Raw genomic sequence first — 20,568 nt, 5'->3', positions numbered from 1 at the left:
CCACGTCCTGCTGCTTAACTGGAGTCCTGCCTTTGGTGTCTGTACTGAACAACCCTGCTCTAGTTCTGTAAGACCTGTTTGTCAATAGTCTTTTTAAAAAGAGCATCATGCTTTTTTTTTTTTTAAACGAATGCATCATAATCCAACAACCTTGATGATTGTTTAGTTATTAATACAGGTCCAGCACAGTAAGCTAAACATAGTTCACTACACAGATAGCTTCCTGCCTCTGTGTGCTCAACCGTTGGGTCTCCAGTGCTCTTATCAGCCGCCGGAAGGAAGGTTCTCTGCTCAGCTCAGCTTTTGTGAAATAATTTTTACCAGCTTTGCCTGCCTGACCAAAAAGACATGTTTGAAATTGATCCAATAAACCCATTTCTAAAATGGCAAAAAAAAAAAAATGCTGAATGAAAGAAGCCACATAGTACGATTCCATCTTTATGAAATATCCAAAATAGGCAAATCTGTAGAGACAGAAAACATTACTGGCTGTCTAGGGCTGTAGGGCAGTTGTTGGGGTGGGGGGCAGCAGCGCATGGCGAGGTCGAGAACAACTGCTAATGAGGTGATGAAAGTGATGTTTGAAAATTGTGATGGTTGCACAACTCTAAATACTAAAAATCATTGAATTGTATATTTTAAATGGGTGAATTGTGTGGTATGTGAATTATATCAATAAAGCCGTTATTAAAAAGAATTTGGACAGTGGCACATAGTATTCAGTGTGTTAACTCTAATTATGACAGTGGTGATGATGATGGTTGAGCGTAACTACTAGAAACATGGGGTGTATGATTGTGAAGCATTCTGTTTTATAGGATCTCCTGTATCGAAGATCTAGGTCTCTAGTGGATTATGAAAATGCTAATAAAGCACTGGATAAAGCAAGAGCAAAAAATAAAGATGTTCTGCAGGCTGAAACTTCCCAACAATTATGTTGCCAGAAATTTGAAAAAATATCTGAGTCCGCAAAACAAGGTACTGTTACATTAACCATCATTCACAAGATGTTTTAGATGGTTAAATACATTAAATAGTTAATCTTAATTTTTTTTGTTGACAGAACTTATAGATTTTAAGACAAGAAGAGTTGCTGCGTTCAGAAAAAATTTAGTGGAATTGGCAGAGTTAGAACTGAAGCATGCGAAGGTAGTGTCATGTTAAAGACTTAATAACTTAAGTGCCTTTTATTTAGAAATGAGTTGGGAAATGGATAATAATCCTTTAATGACAGTTATCTTCTACAAGGATTCTGTAAAAACTGTTCCTGAATTGGAATTATGTTTTCTGAGATAATTTGGTTACTTCAGAATCGTTTGTTCTAGTGAACAATTATTCTTCTTCAAGTCTTTTTTACAGTGTTTACTTCTAATTCAGCTCCTCCTTATAGCTATTATAAAGCTTGGCCTAAACAAGAAAAGTCTTCCTTAGTAGAAACATCATTTGAAAATTTATTTAGCATTTGCCATCTTCTCTCGGGTGGGGGCGGGGGCTGACAATTAAAAATGTATTAATTCCTAAAACTAAATAAGTATGAAAGAAAATTAAATTAAAAAAAGAATTGTTCTAGGTGAAAGCTTACATAGCAAATTAGGTCCCCATTTAACAATTTTTATACCGATTTTCCCGTGACATTGGTTACAGTTTTTACAATGTGTCAGCATTCTCAGTATTTCCATTCTGTTTGTTCTGTTTTCATGTATATTCCATTTATCTAGCTTCTTTGTCCCCTCCTTACCGTCTTTTCTTTGCTTCTGGATAAATGTTGTCCTCTGGTCTCATATAATTGATTGTTTAAGGGAGCACATTCCTCACGGGTGATATTGTTTAATCTATTAATTGGCTGAAAGGCGACCTTTCGGAGTGTCTTCAGTTCCAAGTTAAAAGGGTATCTTGGGGCAATAGTCTCAGAGGTTCCTCTAGTCTCTATCAACCCAGTAGGTCTGGTCATTTTTTTAAGAATTTAAGTTTTTCTTTTGTGTCTCTTCTGTCGTGTCCTTGGTCAGAAGGTGAGTAGTGGTAGCTGGGCACCGTCTAGTTCTTCTGGATTCAGGCTAGAAGAGGCCGTAGTTTGTCTGGACTATTATTCTGTGGATTAGTTAGTTCTTTGAGTCTTTGGTTGCCTTCATTCTCTTTTGCTGTCGGTGGGGAGAAACCGGTAGTTGTATCTTAGGTGGCTTCTCACAAGCTTTTAAGACCCCAGATGCTACTCACCAAACTGAGCTGAATAACATTATCTTTATGAATTATGTTATGCCAGTTGACTGAGTTGTCCCATGAGACTGCTTCCAAGCCCTTTGACCCAGTAAACCAATCCTTTGAGGTATTTGGATATGTCTAGGAGGACACCGTAACTGTGCCACCTGTGTGCTTTATTATATAAATACATATGCAGCACACCCAAACGTGTATATACTTCCGTCTACAAATACACCTGTTACATGCATGTGCATGTACTCATATATACCTTCCTGTGCACATATAGTATACATATCTACCTTTGCAACCACACACGTATTTTTTAGTTATCATTGTTATTGCAGAATTGTATATGTTAAAGCATTTACTGTAATTGTCCTTTTTATTCTTGTGTACTTCTCAGTGTCTTCATTTACCTTGGTCAGGTTGTGCTGACTTCTCTTAAATCAACTTTTAAATGACATTTTGTGTAAATTTATAGCACCTGTACTTCTAGACTTGCTAAAGCTTAAAACTGCACTAAGATTTTTGGGATACTCTCTGGGGTCCCTGGTTGGTGCAAACAATTAAGTGCGCAACTACTAGCTGAAAGGTTGGTGATTCGAACCTACCCAGAGGTGCCTTAGAAGACAGTCCTGGAGATCTGATTTCAAAAGGTCACAGCCTTGCAAACCCTATGGAACAGTTCTCTGCACACATGGGTTCTCTGTGAGTCAGAATCGACTCAACAGCAGCTAACAGTAACAATGTATGACCACAAAGGTACTTCTGAGTTTGACCTATTTGTCAAAGTTTTGTCATCTGCAAAAACAAAAATCAGTTTAATTCCTTTTTTATAAATACTTTATATTTTTTATGTATCTTCTCTAGGTTAGACATCCTTAAGACTAAATATTTTTTGTCCCATCCATCCACCCACCTCAGCAAGGTTTTTGTTTGTTAACCTGTCATTGCGCTTTTAAAAATGTTACACTCAGAACTGGAAACATTTTGCCAGATTATTGTACACATTCCCCCTTACAGCATTTTTTGTACATACAAGGTAGTTTTGATTTTTTTTTAAACTGTCATATTGCACTGGCTTGGTTGGCCTATAATCACATTTTTTTCCTTATAAGTCAATTCTTGAACTTCCAACTATAGTTATATGTTTAATTTTTGAAAATTGTACTTGCAGACTTTGATTTTATGTCCCTTAAATTTTAGCGTGCCATTTTTTGCCCGTTGTATTAAGATCTTTTTGAAACTATACAATTTGATTTTATAGTATTTGATTATCATAGTATCATATAGTAGTTGATTATAGTATTTGATTTCATAGTTATTCCTCCTAAAAAAACTAAAAGGTGATGGATATTTGTAATTTATATGAACTTGCCTTTTATGTCTTCATCTAGGCTTTTATTAAAAAAAAAAAACTACACAGGACCATAGGAGTGAACATTTTGCCAATTTACTTGTAAATACACAAAAATATATAATCCAAAAAAGGCTGATTTTTTGGTCTCTTTTCCTTTGCTTATATATTAATTGGTATCAATTTCTTAATTAATATTCTTTGGTTATAGTTAATCAGATGGTTATGAATTCACCTAACCATACTGTCGTCAACCAGTGTTTCTTCATTTTACCCATGAGAAGGATATTAAGAAGTATCAAATTCCTTGTTAAAGTCAAGATAAATGTTATGGGATTTCCTTACCTAATAACCCTATGAAAAGAAAATGTTCTGATGTACTTGGTATAATGTATTCTCACTGAGCCTGCGTTAGTTTCTAATGTTCACTGATGAATTTTACAATAGATCAAACAGTTGCTGTTAAGTAGACCCCGACTCATGGTGACCCCTTGAGGGTCAGAGTAGAACTGTGTTCCACAGGGTTTTCTGTGCTTGTTGTTAGGAAGTGGATTGCTAGGCCTTTCTTCCGAGGGGCCTCTGGATGAATGCAGACTTCCAACCTTTCAGTTAGCAGCTGAGCACGTTAACCATTTGCACAACCCAGGGACTCCTGCTCTAGATCAGGAATGGCAAGCTATAGGCTATACGTTTTTGTACAGTCCACTAGCCAGGAATGGTGTTCACATTTTTAAATGTTTGGAAAAAAAGGAAAAGAAGAATATTGCATAACATATGACAATTACATGAAATTCAAATTTAAGTATCTGTAAATTAAATTTTATTGGAACACAGCCATACTGCTTTGTTTATGTATTGTCTGTGGCTGCTTTCGCACTGCTACAGTAGGTTCGAATAGTTGGGATAGAGACCATATGTCTCACAAAGCCTAAAATATTTACTTTTTAGCCCTTTACAGAAAACATTTTGCTGACACTTGTTACAGGTTGATGTCAGCCTCTGATTTCCAGATCTTACACTTTCTCAAATCCTCTCTGAAAATGAGTTCTCTGTGTTAAGATTTCTGGTATCTCTTTTATTCCACTGGTTCTCAACTGGAGCTGATTTTGCCCCTTCGCAGATAATATCCGGAGACATTTGTGGTTGTTACAACTGGGGGCTGGGGTTATTACTGATAATCTCATAGATAGAGGCTAGGGAGGCTGCTGAACATCCTACAACACACAGGACAGCCCCCGCAACAAAGAATTATCCAGACCAAAATGTCCTTGGTGCCGAGGTTGCGAAACTCTTCTGACTCTGTGATTTCTTAAATCTGAACCAAGTCCCATTTGCTCCCAGAATCCACATAAATTGTTTCAAAAAGGATAGGTAATAAATTCACAGAAAGATGGTTTGAAACTACTTTGGGTTTTATTGACTGTATTGGGATATATCTTGCCACATAATTGAAATCTGATTGTAACAGAAAACCATGTAGTTAGATCACTTTTGTGTTCTTGAAAATAGTTTCAGATTCCTTATTAATGCAGTACAAAATGTATGAGAAAGGCAATAAAAAAGAAATATGATGACCCTGACTACCGAGGGTGTGAAGGGAGTACCGTTGTGCCCAGCTGGTCAAGTATGGAGTGGTGCCCACCCTTTTGGAGGGCAGCATGGCCATGTGTCAGAGGGCACAGTGTGTGTCCTGTGACTCAGCTGTCCCAGTTGAGGAATATGCCTTTACCTTCAAGAAGATAATTTCACAAATATAAAGAGACCTGGGCTCAAAGTCATTTGTCACAGCTCTATTGTTATACTGGCAAAAAACTGATAGTAACCTATATTAATTTTTTTAAATTTTAACATAATTTCAGACACATTAAATTCCAGACATTCAGCAAAGTTGCAAGAGAAGTTCCTGGATACTGTTCACCCTAATTCCCCAAATGTGTCTCTTTTTTTTTTTCTTTCTCACTCCTTCACTCACTCCTTGCTCCCTATCCCCTCTCTGTACACACACACAAACACCTATATACACCTATTTTTTTCCTTGAATCATTTAAGAGTATGTTTCAGACATGATGTCCCTTCACCCATAAATACTTCAGTGTGAATTTCCAAAAACCAAAGAATTCTCTTACATAACTATAATTATAAAAATCAGGAAATTAATATTGAAACAGTTCTATTATCTAATCCACAGACCTTACTCACGTTTCACCAGTTGTCTCAGTAAATGTCCTTTATAATAAAAGGAAATCCAAGATAGTATGTTGTATTCCGTGCACATGCCTTACTAGAATAACTAATCAGGAAAAGTTCCTAAGTCTTTGTATTTCATAACATTGACATTTTTTTAAGAGTGCAGGCCTGTTTATAAAACGTCCCTCAACTTGGGTTTGTCCTGTGTTTCTTAATGATTGGATTCAGGTTATGCCTTTTGGCAGGGGCACCACAGAAGTAATCTTGGTGCATCATCTCAGGAGGCACACATTGTCCGTCATTTGCCTTACTGGCAAGGTTAACTTTGACTCTTTAGTTAAATTAATGTCTCCCAGGTTTCTCAGTGACAAAGTTACTATTTTACACTTCGGAATTAAGAAGTACTCTGTGGGGAGATGCTTTGTGAGTGTACATACCCCATTACTCAACCAGTGCTGCCCAAATAGATCTTTGTCCAACAAAACTACGGAAATGTTTATCATCAGCACTGCCCAGTACAGCACCCTCTAGCCACTTGTGGATATCGAGTACTTGAAATGTGACTAGTGCAACTGAGGGGCTGGGTCTTTAATGTTATTTCATTTTGATTAATGGAAATTTAAAATTTAAATACCTACACAGGGCTAATGGCTACAGTATTATGAGTGCAACCCCATACCAGTGGTTCTTGCCTGAAGCAATTACAATGGTCACCAAATTGTGATTTTCTAATTTTATCATTCCATTTGCATCTTAGTCGATAGCCTCACTTTGAAGAATAGCGTTCCTTTCTCCCATTTAAATAACCTAAATATATTTAAATTTGTTTTTGCACATTCTCTAAAATTTGAATGCAAGGTCACATGTTTTACAAATTGGTGCTAAGGTATGAATTTTATAGAACACTTTCCTATGTAATCTTACTCTTTATTGTGATAAAAACATTTGCTAATTCAGCATTTTTCTAATTGTACAATTCAGTTAAATTCATCACCACTATCCGTTTCTAAATTCTTCCACCACCATTAACAGAAACTTAGTGCCTCCTAATCTAAATTCGCCCTTTCCTCCTCTGTCCCACCCCTGGTAACCACTAATCAACTTTAGTCTCTATATGTTTGCCTCCTTCATGTAAGTGAGGTCATACAATATTTGTCCTTTTGTGACTAACTTACTTCACTTAGCATGTTATCAAGATGCATCCATGTCGTAGCATGTATCAGGACTTCGTTTCTTTCTGGCTGAGTAGTATCCCATTGTATGTATAGACCACATTTTGTTTATCCGTTCATCTGTTGATGGACATTCAGGTTGTTTCCACCTCTTGGCTATTGTGAATAGTGCGGCAATGAACATTAGTGTACATGTGTCTGTCTGCATTCCTGCTTTCAATTCTTTTGAGTATAGACCTAGGATGGTGCTTGCTGGTAATTTGGTAGTTCTGTTTAACTTTTTGTGTAATCTTATTCTTTTTTATAAAATCTGCTATAAATGTATGCTAATGTATATTTGAATGGCTAAAAAAATGATAAAAGACTATCAACAGTCATAAAACGTTCAGTCATGTAACTTGAATGTAAAGGACGTATTTTTTTTTTTTTCTATTGTACTTGCGGTAAAGGTTTACAGAACAAACTAGCTTCTCGTTAAGCAATTAGTACATACATTGTTTTGTGACACTGGTTGCCAACCCCATGGACATGTCAACATTCTCCCCTTCTTGACCTTGGGTTCCCCATTACCAGCTTTCCTGTGTCCTCGTGCCTTCTCCTCCTTGCCCCTGGGCTGGTGTGCCCCTTTAGTCTCATTTTGTTTTATGGGCCTGTCTAATCTTTGGCTGAAGGGTGAGCCTCAGGAGTGGCTTCATTACTGAGCTAAAGAAGGGAGTCCGGGGGCCATACTCTCAGGGTTTTTCCAGTCTCAAAGGGCATATCTTATCTCCCACTAGAATAGCCTGAATAATCCACATTTATACTGGTCTAGATAGAAATTTATCTACTGAAGAAAATCTAATGTCATAGGAAATATCGTACATGAAACAAACCGTGCAGTTTTATGTCTTTGAACCTGTATTTATATATAATGTTTCCAAAATTCTGATATTTTAACTTGAAGTTATGTGATTTCTAATGCTGTTTGTATATTTTCAGTAAAACTCTTCCAAGCTGTTTGGCCTAAACAGATGACTAATGTGTGTCCGCCTCCTTTCCAGGGTAACCTACAGTTGCTGCAGAACTGCCTGGCAGTGTTAAATGGAGACACATAAGCCACACTCCACCTTGCTGTCAAAAGGGCTGCCTTCCTTCCAGTTTTATTTTTGTTTTCTTAATGATGTTAGGCATTTACTGCTCAGTGGAAACAAGAAAGAAAACGGCTGACAAAGTGCATATACTCTCCTTTTCTCTGATCAGTGGAGCGGTGCGTCCATGGGTGACCCCAGCTGTGTGGGGTGGCCCCGTACTCCTGCACCCTAGTGTTCCTGGGACAGCTGTCAACCATTGTGCGCTTCTATTCAAAAGCCCAAAGTGCAGTCTTTTTTAAGTAGCCTCTATAACTGTGTTTGTTTTATAAATAGTATTCCTTGTGGCTGCCAATCTTATTTACCTTTAATGTCTGAAGTTTAACCCTATCAAAATACATTGTTCAAAAGAGATGAAGATTGCCATTACCTTCTTTTGAATTTTGTTAAAAAACATTGTGTACCACCTTTAGTTCATCCATGTATCCTGGGAAAGCATCTTAATCAGACTTATTTTTAATTAATGAGCATTTCTTAGAAGTTTTGGGGACAGACTTTATGTAATCTTTGTAAGTATGATTTCTGAAGAAAAGCAAATGCATCAGTATATGTTTGCCTTAAACTTGTAGACTAAACCAATTACTGTAAAATAAACAGTGATAACAGTGGTAGTTTTTAACTCTGTGGTCATTGTATCACTCTAAAATTTGGAGTAGCTGTAATAAATCTACTCCTGTATTATGCTTTACAGTGTAGGTCTCGGTGATTTTTTCTTATTTCTTTTAAAATAGCATATTGAACCAAGTTCACCAATCCCTTTACACAACAGTGACCTGCTCCTTCATGTGCTTTTAGCACTTCATAGGAGGTGGAATTGGTCAAAGGTAAGTTAGAGATAGCTATTTCCGAAATACAGGAGCAGAGAGTAGTCTATTATGGCTTCCTGGATTCCGTCCTTAGCTCAGTCAATTAACCATGCGATATATGCCATCAAGCCATTTGATAATTATCATTCCAGTGTACAGATTGGTATGTAGAGGGAAATAGGTCTGCTATAGGGAATAGCACTTGCCTGTGGAAAAAAATAGAATGGGATAAAAAGTGGTATATAAAGAGGATAGTAATTGTTAGTAGTTACATTACAGATACTATTGGCCTTTCTAATGTGAATCAACATTGTGTCATTCCTAGTTTAAAGTTACACTGAGTGGTTGGATTTTCCCACTGTCTTTTTCTAACTTTTCTCCCATTAGGAAACCACAGGGATTAGGGCTGGTCAGCCTTCGGGTGGATTCCTAGTTTGTTTACATTTTCCCAAACCACCCCTGAAGAATGCGTGGTTTCTGCCTCATCACCAGTCGTGATGATTCCTGCCTTTCTCAGCATGTTCTCTTGCCTCACTCATGTGCTGGTTAATATTTTCGTCTCTGACATGTTCCCTGATACCATTTGAACTGTTGATTTTTCTGTTGTCAGCTGAGAGATCTGTGCGTTTTGTCCTCCATGTAACCTCCTCTGGTAAAAATACACCTGTGTGATGTCCACCAGGTGAGCGTGGACCCAGAGCCCTAGCTTCTGAATTCAGGTCCAGCCCGCTCACCGGCTGCCCTTGTGGCCTCAGGCATGTTTGCTTCACCTCCACAGTTTCTCTTAAGGACATACTGACCTACCTCACAGGGGTGTTGTGAGGATTAATAAATGTTGGTACAGTGCTTTGGAAATGTGAAGATGCTGTGTAAATGCTAAGAAATAGCAAGTACGGAGCAAAAAGCCTACAGTGTTTCACATACCCACCAGCTAATGTATTTCTACAAGGTGGTCTTTTCAGGGAAGGGGTTAGAGTGGAGGATGGTATTGTGCATCCCTTAGCCCCAGGTTTACACTTTAGAGTGCTTGTTTTGGGGGTGGGAGTAGACTGGAAGCAGGGGTCTGCATATTAGAGTGTTGGGGGGTTGCTCAGTAAATATATGTAACAGCTGGCAACTACATTTCCCAAGAGATTTCTCACTAACAAAACCTACAAATAAAGTAAGGGTTATGTGCATACTTAGCAAAGACTATACTTTGTGCCTTCAGAATTACTGAAACTGTTACTCCATAGCTAACTGCTATTCTCTGATAAGAATGGCTTGCCCTGGATTTATTGCTGTTGAACTGAACTGAAGCATTCATTAAACGTTTTTTGACCCTCTTGTGCCTGGATGAGTGAGGAAACCCTGGTGACGTAATGGTTAAAGAGTTACAGCTGCTAACCAAAAGGTCAGCAGTTCATACACCAGGCCCTCCATGGGAACTACAGGGCAGTTCTACTCTGTCTAATAGGCTCTCTAAGAGACGGAATTGACTCCAGGGCAAGGGGTTTGGTTTTTTTTTTTTTTTGGTCGCGTGCCTGGGTGGAGCAAGAAGACACCTAGTGGCAGAGACGAAGCCCTGCACAGTTACTCTGGAGTTAAGTATTCCAAGATGGTCTTCTGGGAGCCCATTACCTTGTTGAAGGTATTAAATGACAGATTCTTGAGTCCAGTTATATAAGAAAATGTTAAAAGATTTCATTTGGTAGTAACCCAAATTGCAACAAGGAAGCCTGACACTCAAGAGGAGATGCTAAGAGCTCTGAGGCTTTGGGGAAGTTAGTTGGGGAAAAAAGGAATCTGGAAAGTTATTTAAGCAAAGGTGGGTCCTTTCAAAGAGATGGTAAGTTTGTAGTTGGGTCACGTGTCCTTTCTTCCTAATAGGTGCAAGAGTTCTTGGCTCTACTCTGAAGTTTCAAGAGAATGTCAGTTTGGAAAATACCAGTGAAGGGTTTTAGGTGGAAGGACCTGGGGCTAGTCTAAACTGGATGTGGTCATTTCTGGTTGTCAGAGGTCTAGGACTTCCCTCCGGTGGTGGTTTATGTCCTGAGGGACAGAAGGAAGAGAAGCATCCCAGGCAAAAAGAATGGTGTGGGGGGTGGAAAGAGGGGTGGGAACCTGGGGACTTCACCTGGTGGATTTTTGCAGTGAGGGTGGAGAATGGCTGCAGATGAAACTGCAAAAGGTGGATCAGGCTTGTAGGTCAGTGTGGTTCAAAGCCTGGGTGGGATGTCTGTACCTAGTTGGGAAAAGCTCATACAACATTCTTACTGTTTTGTAGTAAAACAGAAGTTGAGATTCATGTTTTTGGTAAAACCATGCAGAAAGAAAGATTGGAGAAGGGGCATGGGTGGCTTAAAAGAAGGTACTGCTGTAGGGAACTAGGGGGCCATTCAAGCCTTAAAATGGAGTGAAATCCTGCTTGGGTGTTACACTTTTCCTAGGTAGAGATTGGAACGTGTCCACTTCTACTCACACATTTTTGTTGTTGTTGAAGTGATAACAAATGTAAAAATAGGGGAGGCCTGTTTGTATTAGGTGGTTCAGTGGTTAAGAGCTATGGCTGCAAACCAAAAGGTTGGCAGTTCGAATTCACTACCCACTCCTTGAAAACCCTATGGGGCAGTTCTACTCTGTCCTGTAGAGTGGCTATGAGTCAAAATCAGCTCCACCGCAATGGGTTTGGGTTGGTTGGTTGGTTTTTGCGGGGGTAGGGGGGTGTCTGTATTAGGTAGGCTATAACCTTGGCTACAGGTAACTAAAACAATGAGCAGATTAGACAGGACCTCTTTTTCTCACCTTCCCGTAATTTTGGAGGTAGCATTTGGAGCTAGTGCAGCTGTTCACCAGTGGTGTTCACCAGGCAGGGTATAAGTTCTCCTGGCACCACTTACCCCAGGGTACTACAAGTCTCAGGTCTGACTTCCAAATTGGGGAAAAGGTTTTCTTGTAAAAGAGGTTTGGCCTTTTTATTTGCCAAGAGATGCCCTCACACTTGCATCCATGTCCTTCTGGCTGCACGGGGTGCACGTTGGTAGTTATTAAAAAAAAAAAGCAATTGGACTCTCGGTAGAGAATGAATAGCCTACTATATTTTGTCAGTGCTGGGAAGACCAATGGTACTTTCAGAACTCTTACAACTTAAACTGCAAAATGAATTGACCAAAGATTCAGGCTTACTGTAAAACAACTAAAAAAATACGTTTAGTCTTAAGTTAAAATTTAATAAAGCCAGGGGAAAACGCGAACGCAGTCCCCAACTACCACACATTATGCAGTCGAGTTTCCCACATTTGGGGAAATCGCAGGGGTCAGCACATCCGGAGTGCAATGGATAAGCCTCGCTCTGGGAAAACCACCTTCGTGATCACGGTATCTTCCCTGCCAGGTAAATATGAGTTCCTGTAGCCGGCTCCACTCACACCCTCGCAGGCCTCACGCTCTTTACACACGGTCACTTTCCTCACGCGCCCACCGCACGCTCGTTTCCTCAGCCTCCTTTCCTCCAACCTCAGAAATCGGAAGAGTAACCTGGAACAACTGGATCTCGCCAACAGCGGGACGTGGGAGCCCAGGCGGAGGACCAGCGGGCTCTGCGTGCTGTGCTCATCTGCATACGCCCCGCCCTGATTGTGACGTTCCCAGCGTGCACTTCGTTCCCTCTGGGGACGCTAGGAATACTGAGACCCTCAGGAGACTTCTGTTTTTCTAGTTAAAATGAACATTATTTTGCAGCTTGTAGTTTGAAGTTAGGTTCAATGATTTGATTTTCTCATTGCCTTTTTCTAACCTTTTCCCATTTGGAAGCGGCAGTAATTCGGGCTGGTCGGTCCACGGTGAATTGCTAGTTTGTGTACATTTTCACTGGCTGCCCTTGTGGCCTGGGTTGACCTCCACCCGAGGTTCTCTGGGTGTGACACATTGACCATGTTGCCAAGTGAATAAGGTAAAGTGCACTAGAGTGTATTGTAGTATGCTACCCTTTGGCTAAGAAAGATAATAAGAAAATACACGTCGCCTTGCAGAAGGACGGATAAACCAGAAATTGATGAAATTACCTACAGGGGTGAGTGTGAACAAACTGGAAGGAGAGAGTGCCACTTTTCTGAGTGGACCTTTTATGTAATTGTGACTTTTGGAACTCAATCTTTTACATATTTTTTTAAATGGGGGGGAAAAGACAACTTCAATGTAAACATAACCGTACCTCAGATGAATAATATCACCACACTGACATAGAAAATAGTAGCTGACATAACTTTTGAACACAGTATATTTGAACACTGTATCTTCAGTCTAAAGACAAAAACAACTGCAAAGTCTGAACAGTTCCATAGTGTTTTTTCACAGTTGGGTGATTGTCGTAATCCTATGATAATGCTCTGTGCATTGTACGATTGAGCTAATGAGTAAATAGATGTTGGGAGCCGAGGTTCTCACTGTAGGAAGGAGATACAAATATGGTATGGGGGAGGGCAAGGAGAAACCATGTGGTGTTAGATTAGAAATTGGAATTAGAGCTATCAGTATGGGCTCATTATTTTTAATAGATATGTGTCTACTGAAAGGATTCAGAAGCAAAGACACACTAGTAGCAATGAACACACTTAACACACGGTATGATCTTGGTTTTTAAAGGCCATTTCCTGCTAAAAGGAACAAAGGTTCTATGGGGAAATGGCTGATTTCAGGGTGACAGGGAAGGTATAAGATAAGCCTGGAACCTCTTGTGTCAGCAAATAAGGTAGTGTCCCAAAAATTAGATGGACATGTCAGCAGAACACAAGAGCCAAGTTGAAGGGCTTTCGTGGCCCCAATCTGGGAAATTTTAAACATCTGAATAAGTGAAAAGTAATAAGCAAACAGCTAATTAAAAAAAAAGACTATAAATCCATATTGATGATACATAGGGGAGGAGAGAAAGTTCTTCCTGAAAATAGAATGCCAACTAATAAATACAGAATGAATGCTAAAATTAGAAAATCAACATTTTGCAATGGTCATAATTATTAGTAGCATCAATAGCTGCTAAAAACTGTTGTGTACATATTCCCCAATTACTCTACACACAGTTATTACAATGGGCAAAGGTCCCTGGTTGGCACAGACAGTTTGCACTCAGCTACTAACTGGAAAGGTTGACAGTTTTGAATCTGTCCAGTGCTGTGGAAGAAAGGCATGGCAATCTGTGTCCCTAAAGATTACAGCCAAGGAGACCCTATGGAGCTCAGTTCTAGTTTGTAACACATGGGATCACCATGAGTGGGAATCGACTCCATGGCAAATGGTTTGGTTTTTGGTTTGTACAAAGGGCAAATGTGGTGGACAGTTCCATTGGTAGGTGGTTGCAGCACTGGCCCCATTACCCATGTGCTCCTGCAATACTGTTGCATATTGATTGTGGACTTGGCTGCGTGACTAGTCTTATGGATTGAGTTGTGTCCCCCCGAAAATATGTGTTGAAATCCCAACCCCTATACCTGTGGATGTAATCCCATTTGGGAGTAGGGTTTTCTTTGTTATGTTAATGAGACGCTGTCAGTGTAGGGTGTGTCTTTATCACTTTTGGGATATAAAAAGAGCAGATTAGGCACAGAAGCAAGCAGGCACAAATGGGGGAAAAAATGATGCCACTTAGAGAGAGCCAAGGAACCAAGGAACACCAGGGCTAGGGAAGAAGCTAAGACAAGGATTTTCCCCTAGAGTGGACAGAGAGAACCTTCCCCTAAAACTGATGCCCTGAATTTAGACTTCTAGCCTCCTAAACTGTGAGAAAATAAGTTTTTGTTCATTAAAGCCACTCAATTGTGATATTCTGTTACAGCAGCACCAAGAAACTAAGACAATTAGCTTTGACTAAGGGAACATTAGCAAATGTGATGCAAGCAGAAGATTGAAAAGCACTTGCTCTTTGGGGCTTCCTCTTGCTTGCTGCTCCAAGATCACCATGAGAAGCAGCCCAGGCTAGCCAAATGAAGGACGAAACCACAGGAGCAAAGATGAGCCACTTCAGCTAGGGCCCTCTAGACTGACCAGGCCCCAGCTGAGCCCAGATGGAATTTCTGACCCAAAGAATTATGAGCAAATAAGAACGGCCTTTAAGTCACTAAGTTTTGTGGTGGTTTGTTATGGAACAATGGATAACTGATACACTACTTTCATCAAGTGATCAATGTTACCACCACCAATGCTTGGAGAAATTGACATCGTATGCCTCCCCACATGATGCCCTGAGAATGACACCAGCTATATAGTATTTGTGTCAAAAATGCATCCCTGGGTGCAATCATGAGGAAACACAGGACCACTCTGAATCAAGGGACACTCTACTTAATAACTGGCCTGTAGTTTTCAAAAATACCTACAGCGTGAAATTCAAAGGACTTGGGGACTACTTCAGATTAAAGTAGATTTAAGGAGACATGGCAACTGAATGCAACATGTGATTTTGAATTTTCCTTTGTCATAAAGGACATTATTGAGACAATTGGTGAAAAAGTGAATAGTGTCTGTGGAGTAATAATACTGAATCAACGTCATTTTCTTGATTTTGATCATTTACACTGGAATTATGTAAGAGAATCCCTTAGGAAATATTCACTTGTTAAGCAAAAATTTTTTTCATTACAATGCTTCTTTTTAAATTGTACTTTAGATGAAGGTTTATAGAACAATCTAGCTTCTCATTAAACAATTAGTGTACATACTGTATTGTGACATTGGTTACCAACCCTGGCATGCCAGCACTCTCCCTTCTCCACCTTGGGCTCCCCATTACCAGCTTTCCTGTCCCCTCCTGCCTTCTAGTCCTTGCTCCTAGGCCGGTGTGCCCTTTTATTCTCATTTTGTTTTACAGGCCTGTCTAATCTTTGGATGAAGGATGAACCTCAGGAGTGTCTTCAGTACTCAGCTAAAAAGGTGTCCGGAGGCCATACTCTTGGGATTTCTCCAGCTTTTGCCAGACCAGTAAGTCTGGTCTTTTTTTGTGAGTTTGAATTTTGTTCCACATTTTTCTCCAGCTCTGTCCAGGACTTTCTATTTTGATCCCTGTCAGAGCAGATGACGATGGTAGCCAGGCACAACCTAGTTGCATTGGACTCAATCTGGTGGAGTCTGTGGTAGTTGTGGTCCATTAGTTCTTTGCAGTGATCTTTCCCTTGTGTCTTTGGTTTTCTTCATTCTCCCTTGCTCCTGAGGGGGTGAGACCAGTGGAGTATCTTAGATGGTGTTCGCAAGCTTTTAAGACCTGTCTTAGTTAACTAGTGTTGCTATAACAGAAATAACACAAGTGGATGGCTTTAACAGATAGAAGTTTATTTCTTCTAGTAGGGGATACTGATTGGTTTAAAGTCAGGAAAGGTGTGTGTCAGGGTTGTATTCTTTCACCATACCTATTCAATCTATATGCTGAGTAAATAATACGAGAAGCCATTAGGGGGAGAGTAATTGGGAGTGTGTAGCAAGGTGTATATGGGTTTTTGTGTGAGAGACTGACTTGATTTGTAAACTTTCACTTAAAGTGCAATAAAAATTATTTAAAAAAAAAAAGAATGATGAGGCAAGGAAATTAAAAATAATAATAATACGAGAACCTGGACTATATGAAGAAGAACGGGGCATCAGAATTAGAGGAAGACTCATTAACAACCTGCGTTATGCAGATGACACAACTTTGCTTGCTGAAAGTGAAGAGGACTTGAAGCACCTACTAATGAAGATCAAAGACCATAGCCTTCACTATGGATTGAGTCTCAACATAAAGAAAACAGAATTCTCACAACTGGACCAATGAGTAACATCATGATAAATGGAGAAAAGATTGAAGTTGTCAAGGATTTCATTTTACTTGAATCCGCAATCAACAGCCATGGAAGCAGCAGTCAAGAAATCAAAAGACGCATTGCATTGGGTAAATCTGCTGCTGCAAAGGACCTCTTTAAAGTGCTGAAGAGCAAAGATGTCACCTTGAAGACTAAGGTGCGCCTGACCCAAGCCATGGTATTTTCAGTCGCATTATATGCATGTGAAAGCTGGACAGTGAATAAGGAAGACCGAAGAAGAGTTGACGCCTTTGAACTGTGGTGTTGGCGAAGAATATTGAATATACCATGGACTGCCAAAAGAACGAACAAATCTGTCTTAGAAGAAGTACAACCAGAATGCTCCTTAGAAGCAAGGATGGCAAGACTGTGTTTTACGTACTTTGGACATGTCAGGAAGGATCAGTCCCTGGAGAAGGACATCATGCTTGCCAGAGTACAGGGTGAGCGGAAAAGAGGAAGACCCTCAATGAGGTGGATTGACACAGTGGCTGCAACAATGAGCTCAAGCATAACGATTGTAAGGATGGCTCAGGACCGGGCAGTGTTTCGTTCTTTTGTGCATAGGGTCGCTATGAGTCGGAGCTGACTCAACAGTACCTAACAACAAACAACAACAGTAGGCTAGAAGTCCAAATTCAGGGCATCGGCTCCAGGGGAAGTCCTTCTCTCTGTTGGCGCTGCTCCCTGGCGCTGCCTTCCTGGTGGTATGAGTTCCCTTCACTCTCTGCTCGCTTCTCTTTCCTTTTATCTCTTCTAAGATAAAAGGTGGTGCAGGCCACATCCCAGGGAAACTCTCTTTACGTTGGATCAGGGATGCGACCTGAGCAAGGCTGTTACATCCCACCCTAATCCTCTTTAATATAATCTAATCTTGCCTCATATACCACAGGCGGAGATTAGGAATTACAACACATAGGAAGATTTTATCAGTCACACAATGGGGGACAGCCACACAATACTGGGAATCATGGACCAGCCAAATTGATACACATATTTTGGGGGGGCACATTGAATCCATGACAAGACCCCAGACATTACTCTCCAAAGTAGAATGTAGAACATTTTCTTTGTAAACTATGTTATGTCATTTGAGCTAGATGTTCCCCGAGACCATGGTCCCCATAGCCCTCAGCCCGTAACTTGGTCCCTCAGGGAGTTTGAATGTGTCTATGGAGCTTCCATGACCTTGCCTTGGACAAGTTGTGCTGGTTTCCCCAGTGTTGTGTACTATGTTACCCTTCACCAATGTTACCGTTTATCTTTATTGTTTTTCCATCCTCACCCTTCACCTCCCTTATAGCCATTAAAGATTGTTTTCTTTTTGTGTGTAAACCTTTTCATGGGTTTTTATAGTAGTGGGCTTATACAATATCTGTCCTTTTGTGATTGACTTAGTTCACTCAGCATAATGCCCTCCAGATTCATCCATGTTGTGAGATGCTTCCGAAGATTTATCATTGTTCCTTATTGTTGCATAGCACCCCATTGTGTATATGTACCATAGTTTCTTTACCCATTCATCTGTTGATGGGCATCTGAATTGTTTCCATCTTTTTGTAAGGCAAATTTCCATCTAAAATGATGCTGCAGCACATTTCCTAGGGTTGAGTTAGAAAATAATATTGGAATCATTATTCCCTGTCCTTGAGCATAGAGAATATGACTCAGCTGGAGTTGGGCTCACAAGCGCACACAGGGACTCACTAGGACACATCAACTGGGCCCTGAGCCAAAGACAATAGAATAATCTTGGAAAATATCTTCTAGGGAATCCTTCATATAAACCAGAACACAAAAGACTTTCCACTCTTACCTTTTTCTGTTAGCATTTAGTGAATAGAAATTTGTCGGACCAATGAAGACCCTCCTGACAGTCGTTACCGAAACCTGTACCAATGATCATTAAAAAAAAAAAAACCAAACCCGTTGCTGTCAAGTCACTTCCGACTCATAGCGACCCTATAGGACAGGGTAGAACTGCCCCATAGAGTTTCCAAGGAGTGCCTGGCGGATTTGAACTGCCGACCTTTAGGTTAGTAGCCATAGCACTTAACCACTATACCACCAGGGTTTCCCCAATAATCATTAAGAAAGATAATTCAAAATGTAGAATGACAGTTTCTAGCCAATCTGTGAAAAAGTGAAGCTTTCAATGGTTTTGCCCATTTGTGATGTTAATATATACTGACAACTCTAACATTCCTTGGACTCAGGCAGACATGGCTGTGGCAGCATGCTTGTCCATTTTCCCATTCTTGCTTATTTTGTAATATTTCCTTGGACTGGCGAAGACATGGCTCTAGCAACATGCTTGTCTGCTTCCCATTGTTGTCTTTTTGAATACATGCTGAGTAAAACTTTCTTTTTGCTTTATTAAACTTTGTGATGTTTTTCCCCCTACAACAGGGTTTTTGCATAGATAGAACCTATGGGTCGGTCTGGTGCCTGGATGAAAGAAAAAGGGGCATGCTGGGGATGTCACAATCAGGGCAGGGCGTATGCAGATGAGCACAGCACGCAGAGCCCGCTGGTTCTCCTCAGCCTGGGCTCCCACGTCCTGCTGTTGGCGAGATCCAGTTGTTCCAGGTTACTTTTCCGATTTCTGAGGTTGGAGGAAAGGAGGCTGAGGAAACGAGCGTGCGGTGGGCGCGTGAGGAAAGTGACCGTGTGTAAAGAGCGTGAGGCCTGCGAGGGTGTGAGTGGAGCCGGCTACAGGAACTCATACTTACCTGGCAGGGGAGATACCATGATCACAAAGGTGGTTTTCCCAGGGCGAGGCTTATCCATTGCACTCCGGATGTGCTGACCCCTGCGATTTCCCCAAATGTGGGAAACTCGACTGCATAATTTGTGGTAGTGGGGGACTGCGTTTGCGCTTTCCCCTGATTTTGTGTTTAAAAGAAAAGTTAGTTCTTTTAAAGTTTTTAAGTTAATGAAGGCAATGTTTTTTCATATCGTGTACATAGGTTTTTTTTTTTTTTTTTTTTTTACATAGATTGGCAGCAAATTTGCCATTCTTGATGTTATTGTGGTAACAGACAGGAGTTTCAGTCTCTCTTTGCTTTGAGGACCGTGAGAAAGGTGCAGCACTGGGTAGTGTTTGACCTTGTTGTACATCGGTTGGCTATGAGGTAGAACCTACACAAGGGCACCTAGCAACAACAGTACTGTGTGTAACTTAACAAGAAGCATCGTTGCTGTTCGGTGCTGTTCGGTGCTGTGGAGTGGATTTCTACTCATATCGACCCCATGTGACAGGGTAGAGTTTCCCCATAAGGTTTTCTAGACTGTAAATTTTGGGTAATCTTTAAGGGAGCTGATGGACAGGTCTCTGTCTCCTGGATCCTCTAGGTTCCAACTGTGAGTGTTTAACCGTTTTGCCAACAGGGTTCCTTACTGCTCTGTTTTACTTGATGGAATTCAAAACTATAAGGAAAACTGTAAACCATTCCCTTTGCCGCCTAAATATTTACACTTGCTACTTCTGGCCCAATAAAAAGCTGGTTTCATGGCTTATGCTGTATTCCAGTATTGTTGGAGATTCTGTTTGGTACCTTTGGGAAGGCTTCTTGCGTTGATTGGCTGAACTAGGATAGACTTGAAAATTTTCAAGAAACGGGGTGCATACGTTAAGCCCCCTCCAAAGACTCAGCAGCCTTCCTTCTCAACATGCACCCTACCTATACATTTTTCCTTTTTTTTTTTCCTCCATAGTACTTAGCACCACCTAACACCTTGCTAGAAGCCCTGGTGGCGTAGTGGTTAAGTGCTAGGGCTGCTAACCAAGAGGTCGGCAGTTCAGACCCATCAGACGCTCCTTGGAAACTCTATGGGGAGTTCTACTCTGACCTGTGGGTCACTATGAGTTGGAATCGACTCAATGGCAACGGTTTTTTTTTTGTTGTTGTTGTT

General features: G+C 40.5%; 1 protein-coding gene and 2 non-coding genes across 4 annotated transcripts in view; 2 read left to right on the top strand and 1 right to left on the bottom strand.

The window, feature by feature from the left end:
- SNX6 (sorting nexin 6) overlaps window positions 1-10,001 on the top strand; it is a 62,071-nt gene extending 52,070 nt beyond the window's left edge. The window contains exons 12-14 of one of the 2 annotated variants that reach the window (XM_049899235.1): window positions 819-978; window positions 1,064-1,149; window positions 7,956-10,001. In XM_049899235.1, the coding sequence (XP_049755192.1) occupies window positions 819-978; window positions 1,064-1,149; window positions 7,956-8,009 (300 nt within the window). In that variant the 3' untranslated portion in view covers window positions 8,010-10,001. The remainder of the gene's footprint in view (window positions 1-818; window positions 979-1,063; window positions 1,150-7,955) is intronic. The other variant, XM_049899237.1, reaches the window with a different exon arrangement.
- A 2,064-nt stretch (window positions 10,002-12,065) lies between these two features.
- Window positions 12,066-12,229, bottom strand: LOC126084879 (U1 spliceosomal RNA). Its single transcript, XR_007519113.1, has one exon. It is a non-coding gene; the product is annotated as a U1 spliceosomal RNA (small nuclear RNA).
- Window positions 12,230-19,377: 7,148 nt separating this feature from the next.
- Window positions 19,378-19,541, top strand: LOC126084877 (U1 spliceosomal RNA). The gene has a single exon (XR_007519111.1). It is a non-coding gene; the product is annotated as a U1 spliceosomal RNA (small nuclear RNA).
- The last annotated feature ends 1,027 nt before the right edge of the window (window positions 19,542-20,568 follow it).

This window comes from Elephas maximus, chromosome 10, assembly GCF_024166365.1.
Source record: "Elephas maximus indicus isolate mEleMax1 chromosome 10, mEleMax1 primary haplotype, whole genome shotgun sequence".
NCBI lineage: Eukaryota > Metazoa > Chordata > Mammalia > Proboscidea > Elephantidae > Elephas > Elephas maximus.
This window is presented reverse-complemented; position numbering and strand designations above follow the sequence as displayed.